Source organism: Chaetodon auriga, chromosome 11, assembly GCF_051107435.1.
Source record: "Chaetodon auriga isolate fChaAug3 chromosome 11, fChaAug3.hap1, whole genome shotgun sequence".
Lineage (NCBI taxonomy): Eukaryota > Metazoa > Chordata > Actinopteri > Chaetodontiformes > Chaetodontidae > Chaetodon > Chaetodon auriga.
The window spans coordinates 19,746,138-19,765,682 of NC_135084.1; the positions used below are offsets into that span (position 1 = coordinate 19,746,138).

Genomic DNA, 19,545 nt, shown 5'->3' on the forward strand with positions numbered 1-19,545 from the left:
TTCAAAGCATTCATGTGAAGTTTAGTGAACTGGGTGCAAAGGCTGCTGGGTAAGAGCGTGTGAAAGCAGTGTGGTAACTCGAGGTTTGTGTGTAAAAGGCGTGAAACTGCGATGGGAAATCTCAAAATGAGACAAGTTCCACACTTGTTCTCTGCATGTTGTGCTGAGAGCGAGAACATTGAAATGCAGCTTTCTTTGAGTCTGTGGCCTTCGTTTATAAAGGTCAGTGACAAATTCCCATCAAAGAAGAGGAAAGGCTGCATTTTTCTGGAACTAACAGAGGCGTTTTCATGCATTCTGGACAGTTAACTTCATTATTTAGTCACATGCAGAGGCAGCACGAGGAAGAGATCAGCTGATTGTTTGTACTATACAATCAAATTGATTAAGGATGTCTGTGTTACAAGAGTGACCGGAAGACGCTCCTGGATCAACATGTTTCATAGCACAGGTGATATTCTTCATCAGATCTCGTCCAACCTGATCGCCCGCTGAGATGTTCAATTTCCCAAAAATGACCAACAGGGGGAGCCAGAATCTTAAAAATACACAGTTTTATTTTCCCACAGAAATGACTTAAGCTGCAATATAAGTAACATTTTAATGGTCCAGACCAGACTCCCACACCGATCACAACACACTGCATGGAAGAACAGACCAACGTTGTGCTTTAAAACAGACTGTTAGGATGTATGCAGCTGGTGTTATGAATACTACTGTGTACAGTTAAAGCAGACTTTAAAAAAAAAGCTTCAAAAGGCCACAAAGATGCAGAGAAACAAAAATGTAACACTGTCAGGCTCAAGGCCCTTTATCCCCCCTCCCCTCCCCTCCCCTCCCACACAACTAGCTGGTAAAGTCTGAAAAACACACTAAAAACTACTTCTGATATAAAACTTATCTGAACACGCTTGATGAGAAATGTCACAGGCTCGAGAAAGTCTCCAAATCTCACTCACGATGGCACATTTCACGTCGCCCAAAGCTGCGTACATTTCTTTTTGCTGCGTTCAAAAATACATTACGGCAAAAATCTCTCGCGTGTTTAGCAGGAAGACACAGAAACAGTAAAAACTGACCCACGCTGGAACAACTTCATCTAAAACTACAGAGCGACAAACACAGAGCACCACTCTCTAAGACAACGAATATTCAGCAGTTAGTGGCCCAGATGATTGATTAAAACCTCGTCTTCAGGATGTAGTCCTTCCTTACATTCTTTGAGAACTGATTGATTTGTTAGGAGGAAGCTCGCACACACGCACACAAGTGACCGAAGCGGCTGTTTGATGGGTCACCAGATCCCTCCAAAGCTTCCCGTGCTGTCTTTGTGTATTTGGCTTGATCAGAGTTGAAAGCTGCAACAGTCCAGAGTGATGTAACGCTCACGTTTCAAGTGCAAACATCATTAAAAAGATGATCACAGTTTACAAACTGATTGAATTTAGCGGCTGGTGTGGACGAGCAGACACCAGAATCCAAGAGCCTCGCTTAGAAAAACGTGTTAAGACTTTATTTACACACCGTCTGACCTTCATGTGATTCCTACAGAATGTGACCGTTTCAAAGGAAGTGAAACAAGCAGAACTTTACATCACGTAGAAACATTATTGCAATTTATTCTCCTTTTTTTTTGTAATCTAGTGCAAAAGGAAGTTTTCTAAACGAGGCTCTGGGAAACTACGTGCAGGCCGTCTTCATTATCGCTGCCTGGGCTCAACAATTGGCAGCTTTGTGATGAAAATTTTAAAAACACCTTAAAGATTTTCTGCCGTCTTCGACATGACGAGTCCAGTAAAACTGACCTTTTTTTTTTTTTTTACACTTCTGGTTTTGATTTGCTTGATGAGTTGCACTCGACTTTCCACAGAAACAACCAGTTTGATCAATGGCATCGACTGGAAAATACCCTCAAGAAAGAGGAGAAGTGGCACAGGTTAACACACTGTGCTGCTGAGTTTGGAAGAAAAAAATTCAGTAACATGTTTCAGCTTCTGCTGAGATGGCTGGAAGAGACGAGTCTCTACTGTACACTTCGAAAGACCGAGGTCTTCTAGTCTTCTTCTCTGTTGTGCCGTCTCCACTCAGCCGGAGGTTGTTGTAGAGAGCGGCGAGTCCAGATATTGAAAAGTTCTCCCATAAAGTGTAAAGAGAGGGAGAGTGCTGGAGGGCGGGGTGGTCTAATCTACGTCTATTGAAGGGTGTAGTGGAGATCTTAGATCATGGCCCGGAAAGCAAATGAGACTGCAGCGCCCAGCGCCAAGCCGAGGGACAAGAAGAAGGCCATGATGGCCCCCGCTGTCTCTGCTTCGTGCTGTGGCACCTTCCTGTACAGAGACAACAGAGGGACAAAAGTCATTAGGAATGAAATCACTCACCATTAAACACAACTTCTCCTGAAGCTGATGGACAAGTACAGCGCTACGGCCCAGAGCCTGTAAGCTTAGCTTGGCTAAGGTTAGCTTAGCTTAGCTTAGCATAAAGACTGGGCGCAGAGGAAAGCAGCTAGCCCAACTCTGGCCGAAATTTAAAAAAAAAATCTGCTTGTTTATTTCTTACATAAACAAATGTATAAAACATCACTGTGTGGTTTTAAGCTGAGTTACAAGCCGTTACTGTTTAATAACAAAACACACATTATCCACCCACACGTGGCCCAATGGTTGTGAGGTTTCTGCACGTCTCCCTGAGAGGACCAACTGTTTGTGAACAGATTTAACAAACACTACACACACAGTTCATTTTGAGTTTCAGAGGCCAAAGCCAGGCTAGCTTTTCCCTCTTCCTTATGCTAAGCTAGGCTAATCTCCATTGTCATGTTCATAAAGGGACAGTTTAAAAAATGAATTAAATCCAAAAATCTAAATTGCAGATTTCTGATACCATCTCTTATTTCACACATTTTCGTTTCTTGTCAAAACCTGGCGCCTACATTACCCACAATGCAACTCAACGGCTAATAGTCCAGTCATAGATTCAGCTGTTCATTGATTCAGTCTCAGTGTACACATTTCCTCAGAGTTCACAGCGTGCATGTGCAGAGTTCTTACTTGGGTCCGAAGCACATGCACAGACTGGCCAGGTATCCGTTGGAGAAGGAGAAGAAGATCATGAAGATGATGTACCAGGCGTCATGGGAGAACAGCACGGGGAGGTAGTGACGAGGCTGGACGTTACACAGCATGAAGAGGGGGATGAAGACGACCCGCAGAATCACCAGGACAGGAAGCCACATGCTGTCTTTGTTGGGCTGGAGAGAAACACGACAGCATGAGCCACAGGACAGACAAGAACTCATGACTTCAATTAACAAGAACACTGTGGTGTCATTGTTTCCCACAGACCCTGTAAATACACAGATGTACAGTGTATGTGTGTACGCACAGGTTAGGCTGGCATATATGTATGTATTCATGTGTTTTTGGCCCGTCCAGCGGTATACATTTAGAGCTAAAACGATTAGTCGATGAATAAATTAGATGACGGTCAGACAAATAATCAACAACTGTTTTGATAATCATTTAAGTTGCTTATCAAACTTGACACACACTCTCTATCTCCAGCTTCTCACGGGACAGTCTTTCACTGTTTTCTGGAGAGATTTATGAGCTTAGAACTCTATTTTCATTGTCAAATCAGGAATATTTGAAAGGCTGAGTTGAATAAACTCATTTCTTAACGACCTCTTCAATTCATTTAACTTCCTAAAAAGTAGGGTTAACAATCTTATATGTGACATAGTGGGAGAAACATGTTTAAAGGCTTGGCTGAGCAAAAGATCCAGAGTCACTCAGCAGCTCAGTGGGAGCCGTCAGGATGCTGAACAGTGCTGTCTTATGATGATGGTCCTCACATGGTCCTGGAGCAGCTGACTGCTGTTATCTGTACTAATGTAACAAGACGCAGCATTAAAGCGCAGGTCACACTGGGTTACCTAACTGTACTCAGTTTGCACAGAATGAAGTGATTCAATTTGATTATTTCATCTGGATCACACAAAATTTGTCTCTTTCTCTCTGTAGAAACTTTTAAGAGATGTGAGTTTATGCAGAAAAGGAGAAAGGTGAAGACTGCCCGACACACTAAACTCTGTAAATATAAAATAATGCTGAGTGACAGCCTGGATTATTAAATATGAAGGAGGCGGGGCCAAAGAACAGACACACAGATGTGTAACAGCACTGAAGCCTCATCGCAGTTCGTCCAGACGTGCATGTCAGAGGAGAGTGAGCAAGCTTTCAAAGTCAAAACCTCTTCTCTGACCACCGAAACCACTTCCTGTGTGCGCACACGCACATGCAGCCACACGCACACACTTTTCTCCAAAACAAACCTCTGATCTCAGAAACAAAACTCGTCTCTTTTAGCACACTCTGAGCGACTGATGTTTTCCCACCATTCCACTCATGACTCATTCATTTATTAGTGTGTAAACATTTTATCTGGCCAAAGGTTTTCATTTAAGTGTGTCTGTTGTCCATGGCACCACAGGCCATCAGACAAGTTGAGACTGAGCCTGTGAAATACTCAAACTGGCTCTGAACCCAAAGAGGAAGCCCAGTCCTTCACAGCAGGGTGGAACGGCTGAGCACCAGTGCCGTCCGTGTTGTTACTGACCCACATACAGACGGCCGTCAGACTCCTGCCCACCCAGTCCATCACGTTGAAGAGCAGGAAACACGACACGGGGATGAAATAAGTTTCTGAGAATGGAGCAAAACAAACAAGCTGTTGTTAGCAACAACAAGAGAGCAGATGCCTTTGCTTAGAAGAAAACTCCACTTGCACCAAATACCCAAATTCTGTGGGCTTGAAAGGTGGAGCTAAAAGTCTGTAGCTCTGTCCTTCGTGGAGGATGGTAGCTCCATGAGGGCGAAAGCTGCAAACTTTTCATTGCAAGGATTTATGAAGACACAGTTTCAGCGCAGTTTTCCTTTGAGGAGATACTGTATGTGCTTAAAGGATTAAACCAGATTCCAGTATTTTTACAGGCTGCTCTCACAGTCACAAAGAAAGCCTTGTCCCCTGCACTTTGAGTGTAAACTACATAGATCCGCTATGGAAGCAACAGTTAACAGTAATTTAGTGCATGAAAAAGAGCAGAAAAGCACACAAATGTGCCAATCCTACTGTCTGTGGTTAGGAGTTCAGACTCTTTCCTGTCTACTGTCTTCTTGCTGGGAAACAACAAATGTTGCCAAAGAGGTTTGGGAGTAAATGATCAAGGACACAACCTTGGCAGCCATCCCTCTCAAACGTCCAGTTATCAAACTCACTAGCTACTGTGACAGTAAAGCTTTGGACAGAGGCTGAAACAGAGACTCACCCCAGGCGCCTCCGTTCGCAACTGTGGACTTGACCTCGACTGTGACGGCCGGGAACGTTCCGATGGTTACAGTGAAGATGAAGCACACTGACAGAGCCATCACCCAGATCTGATCACAGGGCACGAGATGAATGTAAGTCAACACTATGTAACCGCTTTAATCTCTGTCACACAGATGGGAAAGAGGTCATGAGAATGGAGCTGGTTGTCTTTCCCGAGCGACGGGATGCTGCAAACAGCTGCAGTTATTACAGGTCAATCTAATAGCAAGAAGTGAAGTTTTAAAAGATAATCACTGTGAGGACTGATCTGTGATGCATTATTGGCTGCAGTGATTCCGTTCGGATGGGATCCATTCATTTGTGAGAAAGTGATTTCACCTGTTTGAAGATGTTCAACACGGACACGCTGGGCTGGGCCTCGTCCTCCATCAGACTCATAACCGGTCGCTTCTCTGCTGACTCTGAGAAACAAACAAACAGCCGTCAGTCAAGTCACACATGGGGTTAAGACCATCACTGCAGCATTTGAGTGAGTGTACACACAACTGTTACGTAACACAGGGATCCCACTGCACTCTCACACACTGCTAATTAACGCCACAGAATCACAAGTTAGACAAGTTGTGGCCAAAACACAAACTCTCTGTGGGTTTGGCTTCCACCATCAGTGTGTGGTCAAGAGAGCACTCCCTCATCTTAGTGTCTGTATTATGCTGGGAGCTAAGCCCTGGTCATTTTCTGCAAAGGCTATGTTAGGTGACTTCCAGACGCAGCGCTTTAAAGGCTTTGATGGACATGAAACTTTCCTGGTTGAACCACCCGGACAACAGCTGAGCACCTGTGTTGGAAATGTCTGATTCTTTTTCTGTCTCAGTACATCAAAACGGAACAAAAAGAATTAAAGTACAGTTCCCAGGAATGATTTCTCCAGCGCTTAAAATCACCGTCTGTGCCACCAACCACCCACGTAATGCAAAGGTTATCAAGTTATCAAACACACCAACCAGACAGAAAAAACATGATTACTCAGACTAAAAAACACAAAACTGACAGCCATAACGTAAACCTACAGTCTTATTTCGTTATCAAGTGACAAACTTGTGTTTATGTTCAGGATGTCACAAACAGTAAACTGTGCAATGGGAAATTAAAGTGGGGGAAACAGCTGCCCCCTCCTGTAACTGTACAGGTGATCTTCATCCGTGTGGATCACATTTGTCACAATATCAGCTAAAGTTACAGCTCCAAGATTTTTGGTTTTTGACTTGTGGTTTTTGTTGCTGTTTTTTTTTTACATGTAACCAAGATCTTCAACAAAAACACGTGTCCACAGTTTCACCTTCAATTACTTTTTGGAAGCTGAATATCTGAGCAGGCTTGTAACACTGTATGCACCTTTTTTGAGCAAGTCCATCTTGTTCTCCTCATCAGCAGAGGGCCTGGATCCATTGCTCTCCATGAAGTACTGGAAAAACTCCTGTTGACAAAAAAGTCAATAATCAGCTAGCAGAGCACAGGATACAGAGAGGACACAGAGAGGACATCATGTTCCATCAGATGCTGTAAATTCTCACAGGCAGCTGTGTTCTGCGTTCTATCACCTCACAGGGGTGATGGAATTTGGACTGATGTCAAAAAATGAAAGAAATACTTAACTAAAATCGCTTATCTACAGACACTCAGCACTTATCTCAAGTTTCTCTTTATGACAAAAAACACTAATATGGAAATGAGGTCTTACCATCCTGGGCAGAGAGAGGTAGGACATTATGGCCAGGAGAATGACAACGCAGGCTGTGATGAAGTAACCAAAAGCGCTGTCCTGCAGGGCTGAGCCACCTACAGACAAAGAGAAGACACTCAGAATCATTACTGTATTTTTAAGACCATCACAGGATGAGCCCTAAAGGAACATCTGCTCATCAACACTGTGACCATCAGGTGTAATAAAAAGCTTTTACATCCTTGACAATATGGAAGGATCATCCTGCACAAACGTAAACATGAACACAGTGGCACTCTAGTACCAGCATCATGTGAAAGGACTTGATTATATAACTTGATTATATCTGTGTGTTACTGTAAGTTGTTAATTCCTAACAACACTGTTGAAGTTAATGATGAGATTGGTAGACCATTCTCACTGCTTTAAAAGTGACTGAAAACTGAACACCACTTCCCACAAACAGCCTCATCAGCCAGCGTTAGCACAGTCACATGGACTGAGAAGATTAGATCTGTCCAATTCGATGCAGCCTGCTGCAGCTGAAAAGCCAAACAAACCATTTTTTGGGAGGCAGATTAATTATAAGCTAGATGTGATCTTACTGATTACAGCTTAACTCTCACAGCACACAGAGGAAGACAACTAACAGCAACAAGCCCAAGTGCCAAAAGGACTGCCAAGAGACCACTTCTGTTCTTGTAAATCTGTCAAGGACCACCTCAGTTCATGTTCAGCACTGGTAAGTGTGTTGTGTTGTAGGTGCTTTTATTATTATCTCCACCTGCGCATCCATAATTGTAATGATAGAGGAGGTGAGCTCGTGCTTTGTGTGTGGGACATACTGGCCAGTGCGCAGATCATGGAGAAAGCAGCGAAGGTGCCGGCCAGCCCCTGTCCACTCATGATGGGAGTGGTGTAGGAGGCAGGCAAGATCCCTGCCAGCCCGAACAGACTGCCCTGAAGAATGGCCCCGAACGCTGGGAGGGACACAGAAAACAAGGCAAGGATGTTAAAGAGTTTGTGTACTTTAAAGAGTCACTGCGACAGAAAAAACACCGCAGAAAAACAGGCTCATAAAAAAATGAACCGCCGTCACAAACAATGAGAGATGACACCCTCTCTAAAAACAACGTGGACAACGTGTTTGTTCTGCATAACTGTTACATAACTAATTTCTTTGTGCCACTTTGCAAGAATTTGTAGCCAACAGGCTTTTTCATAGAAACTTGCATCACCCCAATGGATTAAGGCCGTTTACATAGCGGCTTTGGAAGTTAATTAGCTGCAGAAATCTTTAAACGTGTGTGCGCTAAGAGGAATGTGCTGACGCCGATATCAAAGCTACAAGGTCATAGCGTCCTCCCCTCTACATCAAACACGATGGGCTGCTCCTCATGAGGACCTGGGTCAGGACTGGCCCAACAGGGATGAGGAGGGGGGTGAGCTTATCCCTGCTGCTCCGTGAGTCATTGTAAATAAACAAACACAGTGAGATCAGACTGTGTTCTGAGGCTCAGCGCGGTATGAGAGAGTGGAGGATTTTCCCAACACAGTGGAAGCACAAGAGGCTGATCAGAGAGGGAGAAGATGCATGGAAGTAATTGTTTGCAGCAATCGGGAATATCCCAACCAGTCAGAAAATCAACCATGACACTCGCTACATTTTCTGAATATATCAACATAAAAATGGGAACAAGTGGATAAGAATCGGCGTTGTTGGCCAACCACTATCACACTGGCAGGACGGATACAATACTAATTGGTTAGAGGCAGACACAACAAAATAACCCTTAATCATAACAAGAATTCCACTAACATAAACACAACTCAGGCTAAGCTAAACAAAATGCTAATTCAGTTCAATTCTCAGGCTACACTTTCCCTGCACACACCCATAGTTTAATGCTCATCCTGTCTCCTAGGCTAGATTAGAGAGGACTGCTATGTCTCTGCTACTTGTGTGCCTTTTGTTTTGTTAGCCTTTTTTATTTTGTATACTTTATTACCTCATTTTGTTCTGTGACTCACTGTTGGTTAGTTTGAAATTCAGTAGGTTTGAGCTTTCTTTTTGAGAAGGCCGAGACTTTCTCTGCAGTGAAAAATCATGTCAGTATTATGCACTCGGAAACTCACAGTTGATGCAGATAATTTTGATCATAGTGAGCGTGAAGAAGGGCAGTGGGGCCATGTCCACCTTGACGAGGACTGCCGTCAACATGAAAACCACCAGGATGACCGTCAGGCTGCCAGAGATCCGCAGCTTCTGAGGAATCCTGAGTCACACAGTGAAAACAGCAAAGAGCAATTCAATTTTAACAGCCCATAACCATTTCAGGATGCTTCAGGTGTTCATTGAACAAATAAATGTTGGGTTAAGTCCAATCATTAAAAAAAATTCAGATGTTGAAAGTGGATTTTAACATGTTTCAAGTCAACAAATATCCAATTACTTGTATTAAACATATAACAGTGAAGTGTTCAAGGAAAGAGGAAGGAAAACGGGCCATCTCCAATTTGAAAGTGGAAAATGGACGATGATGGGTCAATTCACACCGAGCATTGCTTTGTTTTGTGAGAGAAAACTGGAGCGAATAGACCAAAAAAATAGGCTAGTGAGTATAGTTAGAAAGCGAGGGGCAGCAGGAGGAAAAGAATACAGACAAAGTTTGGAAGAGATGCATAGAGGTTGAGAAGAAGAAGATGGGGAGGGGGGAGCAGAGAACATAGCATTCCTGGGTGTGTTTGTGCAGGGCAGGAGTAGGCTGTGGTCGGGGTCCACCCCAGATCGCTTTAATCCGACTCTAATTAAAACAAACATACTGAAGGTATACAGACATACGTTCACGTAACAGGATCGTGTTACCTATAGTGGCATGTGGTGACCAAGGGGTACAGATAAGCAGGAGGGTAGCCAGAGAGCAGGGGAAAGTAAAGGGGCAGAATTTGACTGAAGAAAGCTCATCTTTTGAAAGTAATGTCTCACGTTAACACATTTCTCCCTTTGACAGATAAACTGCCCGTTCCTTAAATCTACGCGAGTGTGGAGCAGGGTGGATACCTCTGGTGTATGAAGGAGTTGAGGCAGGTGAAGATGAGCAGAGGCACCATGGCACAGAGCGTCATCACATTGTTAAACTTTGACTCCAAAACATTGCGAGTGTCCACGCCGGCCAAAGTCTGATTTGCCGTCAGATTGGAGGAAAGGTCAGTGGCCGGGTCCTTCAGCCTACTCGTGAAGTACTGTAGAAAAGGACGGAGAAATGCATATGTTTTGTCAGTGGTTATCAGTTCTTGCAAGTAACAGTTGCAGTGAAGGATTCATTTATGATGTTCATATGTGTCAGATGTAAGTTTCATGTAGTGTGTTTCACAGCCTAGAGCTTTATTGTTCTGTATCATTTGAGGAAAATAAGCCATCTACCAACTCTGGTTTCCCAAAAGGCCAATACTGAGAGGTGCTTTCAATATTTTCTAAGCCCATTTACATCAGTGAGGGTGGACTAAATATTAGAAAAATCTCAACATAATATAATTCAACAGAAGCACAAGTTATGACCTTCAAAATGACCATAGAGTTGAATCAAAACTTTAAAACAGCTTCAATAACGGCTGAAAGTTATAAGCTTTAGGAGTGTAGGATTTCCTGCACTGTTGTTCTAGACCGTATCAGTTCTAGCTTGGTGCAATTTACTGCTAGTTTAACTGGCAACTGAGTAAAAGCTAAAAAACAATGAAGTCAGTCAGTCAGGCTACAAATGCAAAAGTGAGGCATTTCAAGCTAGCCTGAACAGCTTGTGCATTTATGGATTCTGTCCTTATAGTCATGGTAAAGCCCTGACTTTAAACTCTTCAAATTTCCAACTTTTCTTTGTCAAAACATATAAGGTCCATAAACAATTTGAGCTTTAACAGAAATTTCCCCCCTAAGGGTGGCTCCAAATGAACTCCACCGAGATAATGGTGCAGAAATTCCACATTGTAAGAAGTTAACCCCTTAAAACTCACAAAGAATAGTCAGGGATTAGAGAGGCCATGCCACAACAAGTAAATCCACCTGGCTGGACTCAGGTCAGCCATCCTGAGTGAAACCAGGTGGTTTTGGAAGAAAAGGTAAACAAACAATCTTTGTTTTCCCTAAGTGAGGTGACCTTCTTCTAAGTGGGGCCCAACTTTTTAATCAACTGGTCACTAAGCACAGGGCCACCAACAGGGCTCCTCATTTCACCTCCATCTGTCTGTTTAACCACATTTGGCTGCAAATATTCTCACATTCAGATGATTGCAATTGTCCTAAAGTGTTGCTGTACTGACCATCGTTGCTGTCATGAAGAAATTCCATGGTAAGAGGGTTCCCAAGCCCAGGATGAAGAAAATGATCCATACTGCATTGTATCTGGGAAAGAGAAAGTTTGCATGAAAGCAGGTCAAAGAAGTCAACTTTATATCAACAGTTTATGAACTGGATCTCATCCAGATCTCATTGTGCACATGCTGAAACTAAAACAGAGAGTTTCTTTTACTTGTCCTGAGGTGCATTGATGGCCGTCATGGTTCACGTTGGACTGTCAGAGACTCGTGCTCAGTCAGAGGTTAATCAGGGCGGCACCAGGTCTGAAATATACAGATAACAGACACATGTGTGAAATGTAGTTAACATTTAGAGTGCGACTGCAGCTACATGTCTGTCGTCAGCAGCCACGTCTCTCCTTTCTATATTTAGATATTATAATGAATCAATTAATTTATGGGCCAACAAAACTATTGAATACTGGGCAGCATGAAGAAATGTGAACAGCTCTTAAGTAGCAGCATGGTAGTATCAGCTGTAGAAAACCTCCAGCTTTACAGCAAAGACAGTAACAACTCCACTTCCTAATGACTGTGATGTGAACATGTCTTAGTAATTCCAGAGTGACAAACAAGCCACAAAAACAATAAGTGGTCAAACACTCACTCAGGTCGCACTCAGACAACATGAATAAAAGAAGTCTTGCTGCTTTGTGGTCAAGCTGTAACAGTTGTTAAACTCAAGAAAAGCTTCACATCAGTCAGAAACACATGAATCACCTTGTTAAGAATAAAAATGTCAAATAAATGTGAAAAACAACTATTTTCTGCCCCTATTAACCTTTAAGGAAAACTACTTTTTAGAAACTTACGCACAACTGAGTTCAGTCAAAGCTCCTCTTTCCTCAGATGCAACTAACACAAAGGCTGAACAAACTCTGCATGCTTCATTTCATGGCATACAGAGGTTTAGTAGGTTGACACCCTGCAGTCTGCTGCCCATTGGACCTGCCCTCTTTGCATCTTGGAGTCCATCCCTCCCTCTTCCCTTTACCTTAAACTCCACTGTACCGCGACACTTCCTACACAGTTTTACACTTACATTCCAAGCATGCATGACACACTTCGGCACAGAGATATCAACTCCCAGATTTATATCATTTCAGGTAAATAGTGCAAAAGTCAGATCCTTCCTTGACAAAATTCCTAAGAATCATGTTAGTCTGCAGTGACCAGAAAATAAGCATATGTGATAGCTAAGAGGAGAACATGAAGGATTGTTTTTCTAATTACATTATTCTATATACCATATATGCTCTTTTCCTAGCATCTTCTCCCCTGGATCTGATGGAAGACATGTGCTCAGACAGCTATGTAACACCTTATCCAAACAGAATAACTTTTCTTCAAGACACTTCCTCCTTAAAAAACACAGAGCAATTTGGCAGAAAGTCAAGCTAAACAACATGAGACCAAGTTTAGGTCTCAGTAAACACATAGATCATGAGCACTTAAATGCAACAGCTCAAAATGAAATGCACTGATTGATTGGCCACCCATTGATAGTGGTATGATGGAACATAGTTGGTGTGGGTTCCAGTTTCATTTCTTCTCACCAGGAAACACCAATACACATTCCTACCAATGGTTTCACACTCTTCTACTGATCAACAGGTGGCCCCTGTTAAGAAAAATCCTTGCGGAAGAAAGTGAAGGAAAGGAAGGAAATGCATCCAATGCATCTGTGGCATTCAATGCATTTTGACGTAACATTAACTTTTGTTATAATTGCCTAAAATCTGATGTTTCACACATGATTCGGCATGAATGATTTGATTTATTCAACGTTGAATAGATTGTTGTTCTTGTTGCTGACAGACGTGAGATGACAAATACCGTGTTTGATCAGGCTGGTCATGAGTGTGCTCTCAGTAAGAACAGATACTGCTCTATATGAAGGGGGCCACACACACTATGGCACATTAAGTACCATGCATCCCAGATATACTGGACTGATTGAGCGGAGTCAAACTCTGAGAAACAACGGTCTATGAGAATGGTCTGTATGGCATGTGAGATGGGACAAAAGTCCCACAGACAACAGACTGTATTTCTTAAACAAGTTCACATGTGCTTCCTTGCATTGAAATTTACCACGAGACCAGGCACACACACTACGTGAATAAAACCCAGCCACGTTTAATTAATCAGCTGGTATTTGCATGTCACTGATGCATCAGAGCCGCACCCACATCCTGAGTCTAAACCCAAAGTAGCTGTCAGGACTCAACTTGCCCTGTGTGCCCGCTCCTATCGACTTTTGCCTTGACAATGCCTCAGCCAGGTTTGAATGGTCATTTCACAAACATATAGCCAAATCAGTATTTTACACTGCTTGTCTTCTTCTTCTTCTTCTTTATCCCTCCCTCTGGTTTGTCTTAAAACAGTCAAACCCCACAACATAGTCCAAACTCATAGCCAGTGGTATTACAGACACCACTGCGAGTCACAGTTTAAAATACACTGGCTCAGCCATGTCCCAGATTCCTGTAAAGTTTGCCTCTCTCGACCTAATGTGTCATGAAAATGAGCCAGCTGGCGGGAGTCGCCTGGTGTTGAAATGGTGCCCACCACACACACAGTCACACAGGCACTTTGCAGTCTGTAGAGTGGTACAAAACTCCAGTTTGGCACTAGTCTGACACTTTAACTAGCTGGCCTCTCAGTGACGTCCAACTCCAACAATCAGCACTCCAAAGGGAAAAGATTTAACAGGAGTGACAGTAATTTATTGTTTCCTCCTCTCCTGTCAAGGTAAAAAATATAGTTCAGATACTGCCAAACAGTTCAGAGGGTTCTGGCCGTTCAGAGTCTGCTTGTCATGGTCACAATTATGTGCACAATTTGCAACTTGGGAACCTGGTTTAGTCAGACCACACTGTATATTTAGCTTACTATTTTATTTGACCTCACATTAATGTTATTACTCGCTAAAATCTGTATTTCCTGCTTGAGGCTTCTTCTCTCAAAACCCTATGATTTCCACAAGCGTCTGCTGTTGGTCAGATGATTACTGAACTTTAGTCCTGGCAGCACTACAAAGTATTTAGCTATGTAATGTTGATTTGCAGAAGACCTTGTGTTAGATGCTGGCTCTCTCCATAAGCACTGGAATCTACACACTCATCACAAACAAAATTTCAGCCCTAGGAAAACCGCAAATAGAAATCTGAGCAGTGTAGTCACTATTGCTGATTAGAAAAATATCCTGGTGAGTAAAAAGCAAAATAAGACACATAAGACTGTGGAGGCCTCTGAATTAACCTGATGTGCTTTATAATGCTTCGTGTGTAGTCTTGCTTATGTGCCACAGTGCACTATGTACGCTAGAAGCAGCAGCAGTATGAAGGACGTTAGACAAACCTGAACTCAACCATGAATGCTGAGGTTTGGTTTTCAGTTTAAAAGATAAGTTGAAATCAAACATTTGCATGAAAAAAAAAAAGTTTGACCTTGGTGCCCAGGTGGCACTGAACTAAAACTCCCACTCTTTTCTCTTTTTTGCTTGAGCCTGCACAGTGGACCTCCTGCTCATCATGCTCTCCTGGTAAAGCTCATTGCTGGCAGGTAAAGAGAACTGGCTGGCAACTCCATTTGTCATGGAGGTGTAACACACGTCTGTCTGCAGCTCTTTACAGGTTAACAGTCAGGAAAGTAGTGACATTGATGCACAAGGAAGTGGATGTAACAAACGTGTAAAAAATAACTGGAGAAAAAAATATCTATATTTTTTGTATATCTTGGACACATGTAAATCTTAAGAGAAGAGCAATACATTTTTCTTGTGTCAGCAGCATACCTCACTAACAGGGTCACCTTTATTCCCAGGCTGACATACAGAATAGTTTTGATGCTGCTCATATGATGAGGCGACTAAGCCCTTTCCTCGAGGTCATCTCCCAGTGCTAATAGATGGTGAACACTCTCACTGAAGTTACATTTAATGTAAAGACGTGAAGACGTGCTGCTTTCCATTCTAGCAATCTAATTAGAGATTATTTCACAAATGGGATACAACCCCAATGTAATTAACTGCAATTAACTAGCTAGTAGTGGAAGAACCACTAAATCTAATTGCTGCCATTGGTGGGTGCAAAGCATTGCACACACAAAACAGCATTTTCTTAACCATCCCTTAAACATGTCACTTGTATGTGGGAGAAACAGGAGAGACTGGATAATGTGCAATCAGAGTAATCTGCACTCACCACGCAAAAACGCATAAATTGTGCCCTTTTCAGTGCTCATTGCCACACAGGTCTGTTTTCTGCAGAAGCAGGATGCACTGATACAGTGTATATTTAAAAAGGCTTCCTATGCACAACTCGCAAAACTAGTCACTGATGATTCATATGACGTTCGCATCTGTGCCTGACCGACCAGGTTTCCAGTTTCACATCGTTCCTAGAATGACCAACACACACACACACACACACACACACACACACACACACACACACGCACACACACGCACACACACACGCACAGAATGCAGCTTGCTCAATAGCCTGTTGCAGTTACAGTGCAGTACATTGACTTTAACAACCTTGATTCAGATTTCAATGTATTTCCTCCTGCTCTTCTTTCAAGGACAGTATTATTGACCCTGCCCTCAGTTTATAAAGTTCAAGTCTATCATAAGAATGGGGAAAAAAAAAAAAAAAAAACATTGAGGAACCTGTGGGTGACTGTAATCTAATCTTAAAAAGAAGATTTTACATAATCCTGAGAAGCCACCTTGTCTCAAGATGTTTGGTCTCCATTTCTTAATAAATATCATTCAATAAATATCATGTTGGAATTCTGTCTCTCTGTTGTCTCTGATGTAGTAATAATTTAATAGTTCAGCACAGGATTGTTATTGTTATAGCACCAGAAAAACAGTATATGGATCTGTTGTGCTTAACACTGTCAGTTGGTATTCAGTTGGTTGCGATCTGCAACCAAACCGCTAAATGCCACTGCAGTAAATCCTATACACAAGTCCTCTAATGGTTTGGTCTTTAACATTAACATTAACAACTAAAAATTAGGAAAAACAGATTCCCTAAAGCCCAAGATAAAGTTTTAAAATCACTTGTTTTGTCTGGCGAGAAATGGAAAAGGCAAGAATATTTTGCTTACAACGATTAAAATATGGCAGAACAATATATTAATGAAATTAGTTTGCAATTATTTTCTATCCGACAAAGTCTACATTGTAGCTGGTTTCACAAATCAATTTGTGTTTTCAATTGACAGCAGAAAACAAGCATCTACAACTTGCATCTACTGCAAGCACAAGTTAACAATCAGTTATCCACACTGATCACATGTCGTGATAACTTGTGCCACCTTCTGAACGTAAAGTAGGTCATGCATTGTAAGTGTGACTTCTGATAGTACTTGCAGCCAGTCACCCTGGCAGCAAATGTGACACTGCCTAAACATTTAACAACTTGACATCACATGCACACACTGCGGTCTGGTGGGAAGCCGATCTCACAGTCAGCAGCCGTTCCTTCAAACAGTCTGTCCACACAGGCCTTTCATGTCGCCCACTGGCTTTATACCAGTGGCCAAATGAAATCCTATTGATGGAAAATAAATAAATGAATAAAACTCAACAGATTAAACAACTTCTCACTCTGAACCAAAGCTCATTTCAGGGAACACAGACTGTGAACAGAAGGACCCCGACAGGTGGCCAAATACATAGTCTCCTCATCACTTCCACATGGACGGAGATGCATTTGGGTATTCAGAGACAAACCAAGCAGACGCAGCAGGCCTAGGTAACACTGTCGGGGTCCCAATGCTCTGACTGACAAAAGGATGTAGAGACAGATAAATTCAACTCAAACAAACCTCTAACAACAGCAACTGGACCTTTATATTCTGGGAAGCTGGGAAACCAAACAAAACACAAAATTTATCTTCGCACATGTTGACGTCGACATCGTCCGTCTTGGTCACATCTCTATAAGATTATTCATCACCAAAAGATTAACCTGCATTGATATTTCACCAGTTTCAAAAGCCCAAATGCATGTAAATGTTCTCTCTTGAAATAATTGAGTTATTCAATTAAAACATTAAAGCTTCTTCTCTGAGTGGAAAAACTGGCACAACCTGCACACATCAAAAGGGAAAGCTGGAGTAGTTTACTTTGAACTATTACAATGAATCAGAGAACAGAAAATTGTCTTTATTATCTACTTTGAAATGAAAGTACTGCGGCAACAACGCCACTGCTTCCTTTTTGAGGAAGCACAAACGCTTCAATGAAAACAGGATGCAGCTTCATTCCAAACAATACCGTTTTCTAATCCATTTTCCTTTGATGAACGATGAACGATGATAGTTTGGGATTTCTGCTTGTTACTAACCACAGTGAAGTTATGTGTATTATGAGTTGTGCCTGAGCAAATCCCATCCAGTCACAGGTCTGTGCAGGGCAGGCAACCACAGAAAGTATCATGCTTTTGTAAAACTGGGACGCAATCAGAATAATATCAGTAAACGCAGGAAAATAGCACAGAGACAGGAAAAGACTTTTGTGGGACGCTAATGAGCGCGGCATAAAGGTTCTGGAAATCCTGGGGGAGAGCTCTGGAAAGGAAAAAAATCTCACGCCAAAAGAGGGAGGGAGGGTGTGAGGTTTCTAAATCCATTGTCTTTATCCTGGCCCACCCCTGTATGCCACAGATGATTTCCCGCCCCTCAGGGAGGACAGGGACAAAGCTCATCTCCAGCTGCAAGTCATTTCAGTTGGTTCAAGTGTCTGAATGATGAACTGGAACTCCACCTCCAACCATGACTGCGCCACAGTCAGCACTGATGGGGTTTAATGAGTAAGACTAGAGGGGGTCTTGGCTCCCATTTTCCCTTTGATGAGTCACTTCAGCCTAATCTTATCTTGACATGAGGAGCTGCTACCAGCCACGACTGCTTTGAGCGAACAGCACCAGTCAACCCAGGCACCGGATAGGAAAGCTTCACTCCCGCTCCTACAAAACAGACGGCTCATGGTGGATCAATACCCCTGTCCTACCAGCTGTTCAGTGGAAAACAAAGCCACCATTCTGGTGCGCTCCTCTCCTTGCTTCAGGGTCAGCAGAGTCGCAAATAGCACAGACACGTGTGACATGGAGCCAAGCCAGGAAACACTCAGTCATAGTCAGAGGGAGCCATCGCCATTTAGGTATTACAGTAATCCTGTAATAAATGTCAGACTACTACAACACCCTAAAATCATTAAATACCCTGCTACCTGAATGACAAACACACTTAACAACACATCCTGTGGTAATACAAACATGTAACAAGTCACCACTGAGTACAACAGACACAGTATTGCAGTGAATTACATAAACACCGATTTGACAAACATTCACCAATGCCTGTTCCTCCGTTTGAAGCATCACTTACATGCCCAAAACTGTTAATGGGCTCCTCTGAACTTTCTCTATTGTCTCGTCATGTGATGCAGCAGTTCTCCACGTGCTGCCGCTGATAATTTCATCAGATCTGCCAGTCACACACGTGCTTTCCCACAGACACCAAGAGCCGCGTGATTTATCAAGAGGGTTACTTATAAATAGTATACTAAAATAGTGGATCATCTCACTACATTTATAACGTTTATCATTCGTAAAGAGCTTCATTTGACTGGTTAAATCGCATCCCAGAAATAGGCAGAAAGCGCAACAATTAGGACTCTTAACACATCTTCGTGGATATTGCTCGTTTTCTCGGGGGCAGGGGACATTGAAATTAAACAAAGTGAGGCAAAATCTGAGGAATAAAATGAAGTCATCCCAGCACATGTTTGCCAGTGAAAATCAAGCTTACACACAGTATTTTTAAGTCTCCCAGGCAGTTATCAGTTCTCAACATCTTCGCTCACTGTCGCGTTAATCTGCAGATCACTAGCTAAACGCTCTGGCTAACGTTAGTTAAAGCTAACCCCGCGGCTCGGACGGACGGACCGAGCCTAAAGTTGGCGCTAAATTTAATTCCCCGCTGTAGTCAACAAAGAAGGCATGCTGACGTCCAGCGTCCAAACACCGGCAGCATTGTCTTCATTTTCGTCTCCCAGACACAGTTAAAGGCATCAAAACCAGCCGCGGAATCGTAATAATGAACAAAATCGCCGAACACGC

The 19,545-nt window shown here is 42.7% G+C and overlaps 1 protein-coding gene across 3 annotated transcripts in view; it reads right to left on the bottom strand.

Annotated features, from left to right (window-relative positions):
- Positions 1 to 537: 537 nt before the first annotated feature.
- Positions 538 to 19,545, bottom strand: part of LOC143328559 (equilibrative nucleoside transporter 1-like) — a 29,950-nt gene continuing 10,942 nt past the window's right edge. For 2 of the 3 annotated variants that reach the window (XM_076743756.1, XM_076743755.1), the window contains exons 2-13: positions 11,575 to 11,665; positions 11,366 to 11,447; positions 10,113 to 10,294; positions 9,188 to 9,327; positions 7,897 to 8,031; positions 7,070 to 7,167; positions 6,724 to 6,805; positions 5,707 to 5,789; positions 5,327 to 5,435; positions 4,618 to 4,703; positions 3,051 to 3,250; positions 538 to 2,327 (exon numbers count right to left, since the gene is read on the bottom strand). In XM_076743756.1, the coding sequence (XP_076599871.1) occupies positions 2,216 to 2,327; positions 3,051 to 3,250; positions 4,618 to 4,703; positions 5,327 to 5,435; positions 5,707 to 5,789; positions 6,724 to 6,805; positions 7,070 to 7,167; positions 7,897 to 8,031; positions 9,188 to 9,327; positions 10,113 to 10,294; positions 11,366 to 11,447; positions 11,575 to 11,603 (1,338 nt within the window). In that variant the 5' untranslated portion in view covers positions 11,604 to 11,665 and the 3' untranslated portion in view covers positions 538 to 2,215. Of the gene's footprint in view, positions 2,328 to 3,050; positions 3,251 to 4,617; positions 4,704 to 5,326; positions 5,436 to 5,706; positions 5,790 to 6,723; positions 6,806 to 7,069; positions 7,168 to 7,896; positions 8,032 to 9,187; positions 9,328 to 10,112; positions 10,295 to 11,365; positions 11,448 to 11,574; positions 11,666 to 12,213; positions 12,267 to 19,545 lie in introns of those variants that run through there. The other variant, XM_076743757.1, reaches the window with a different exon arrangement.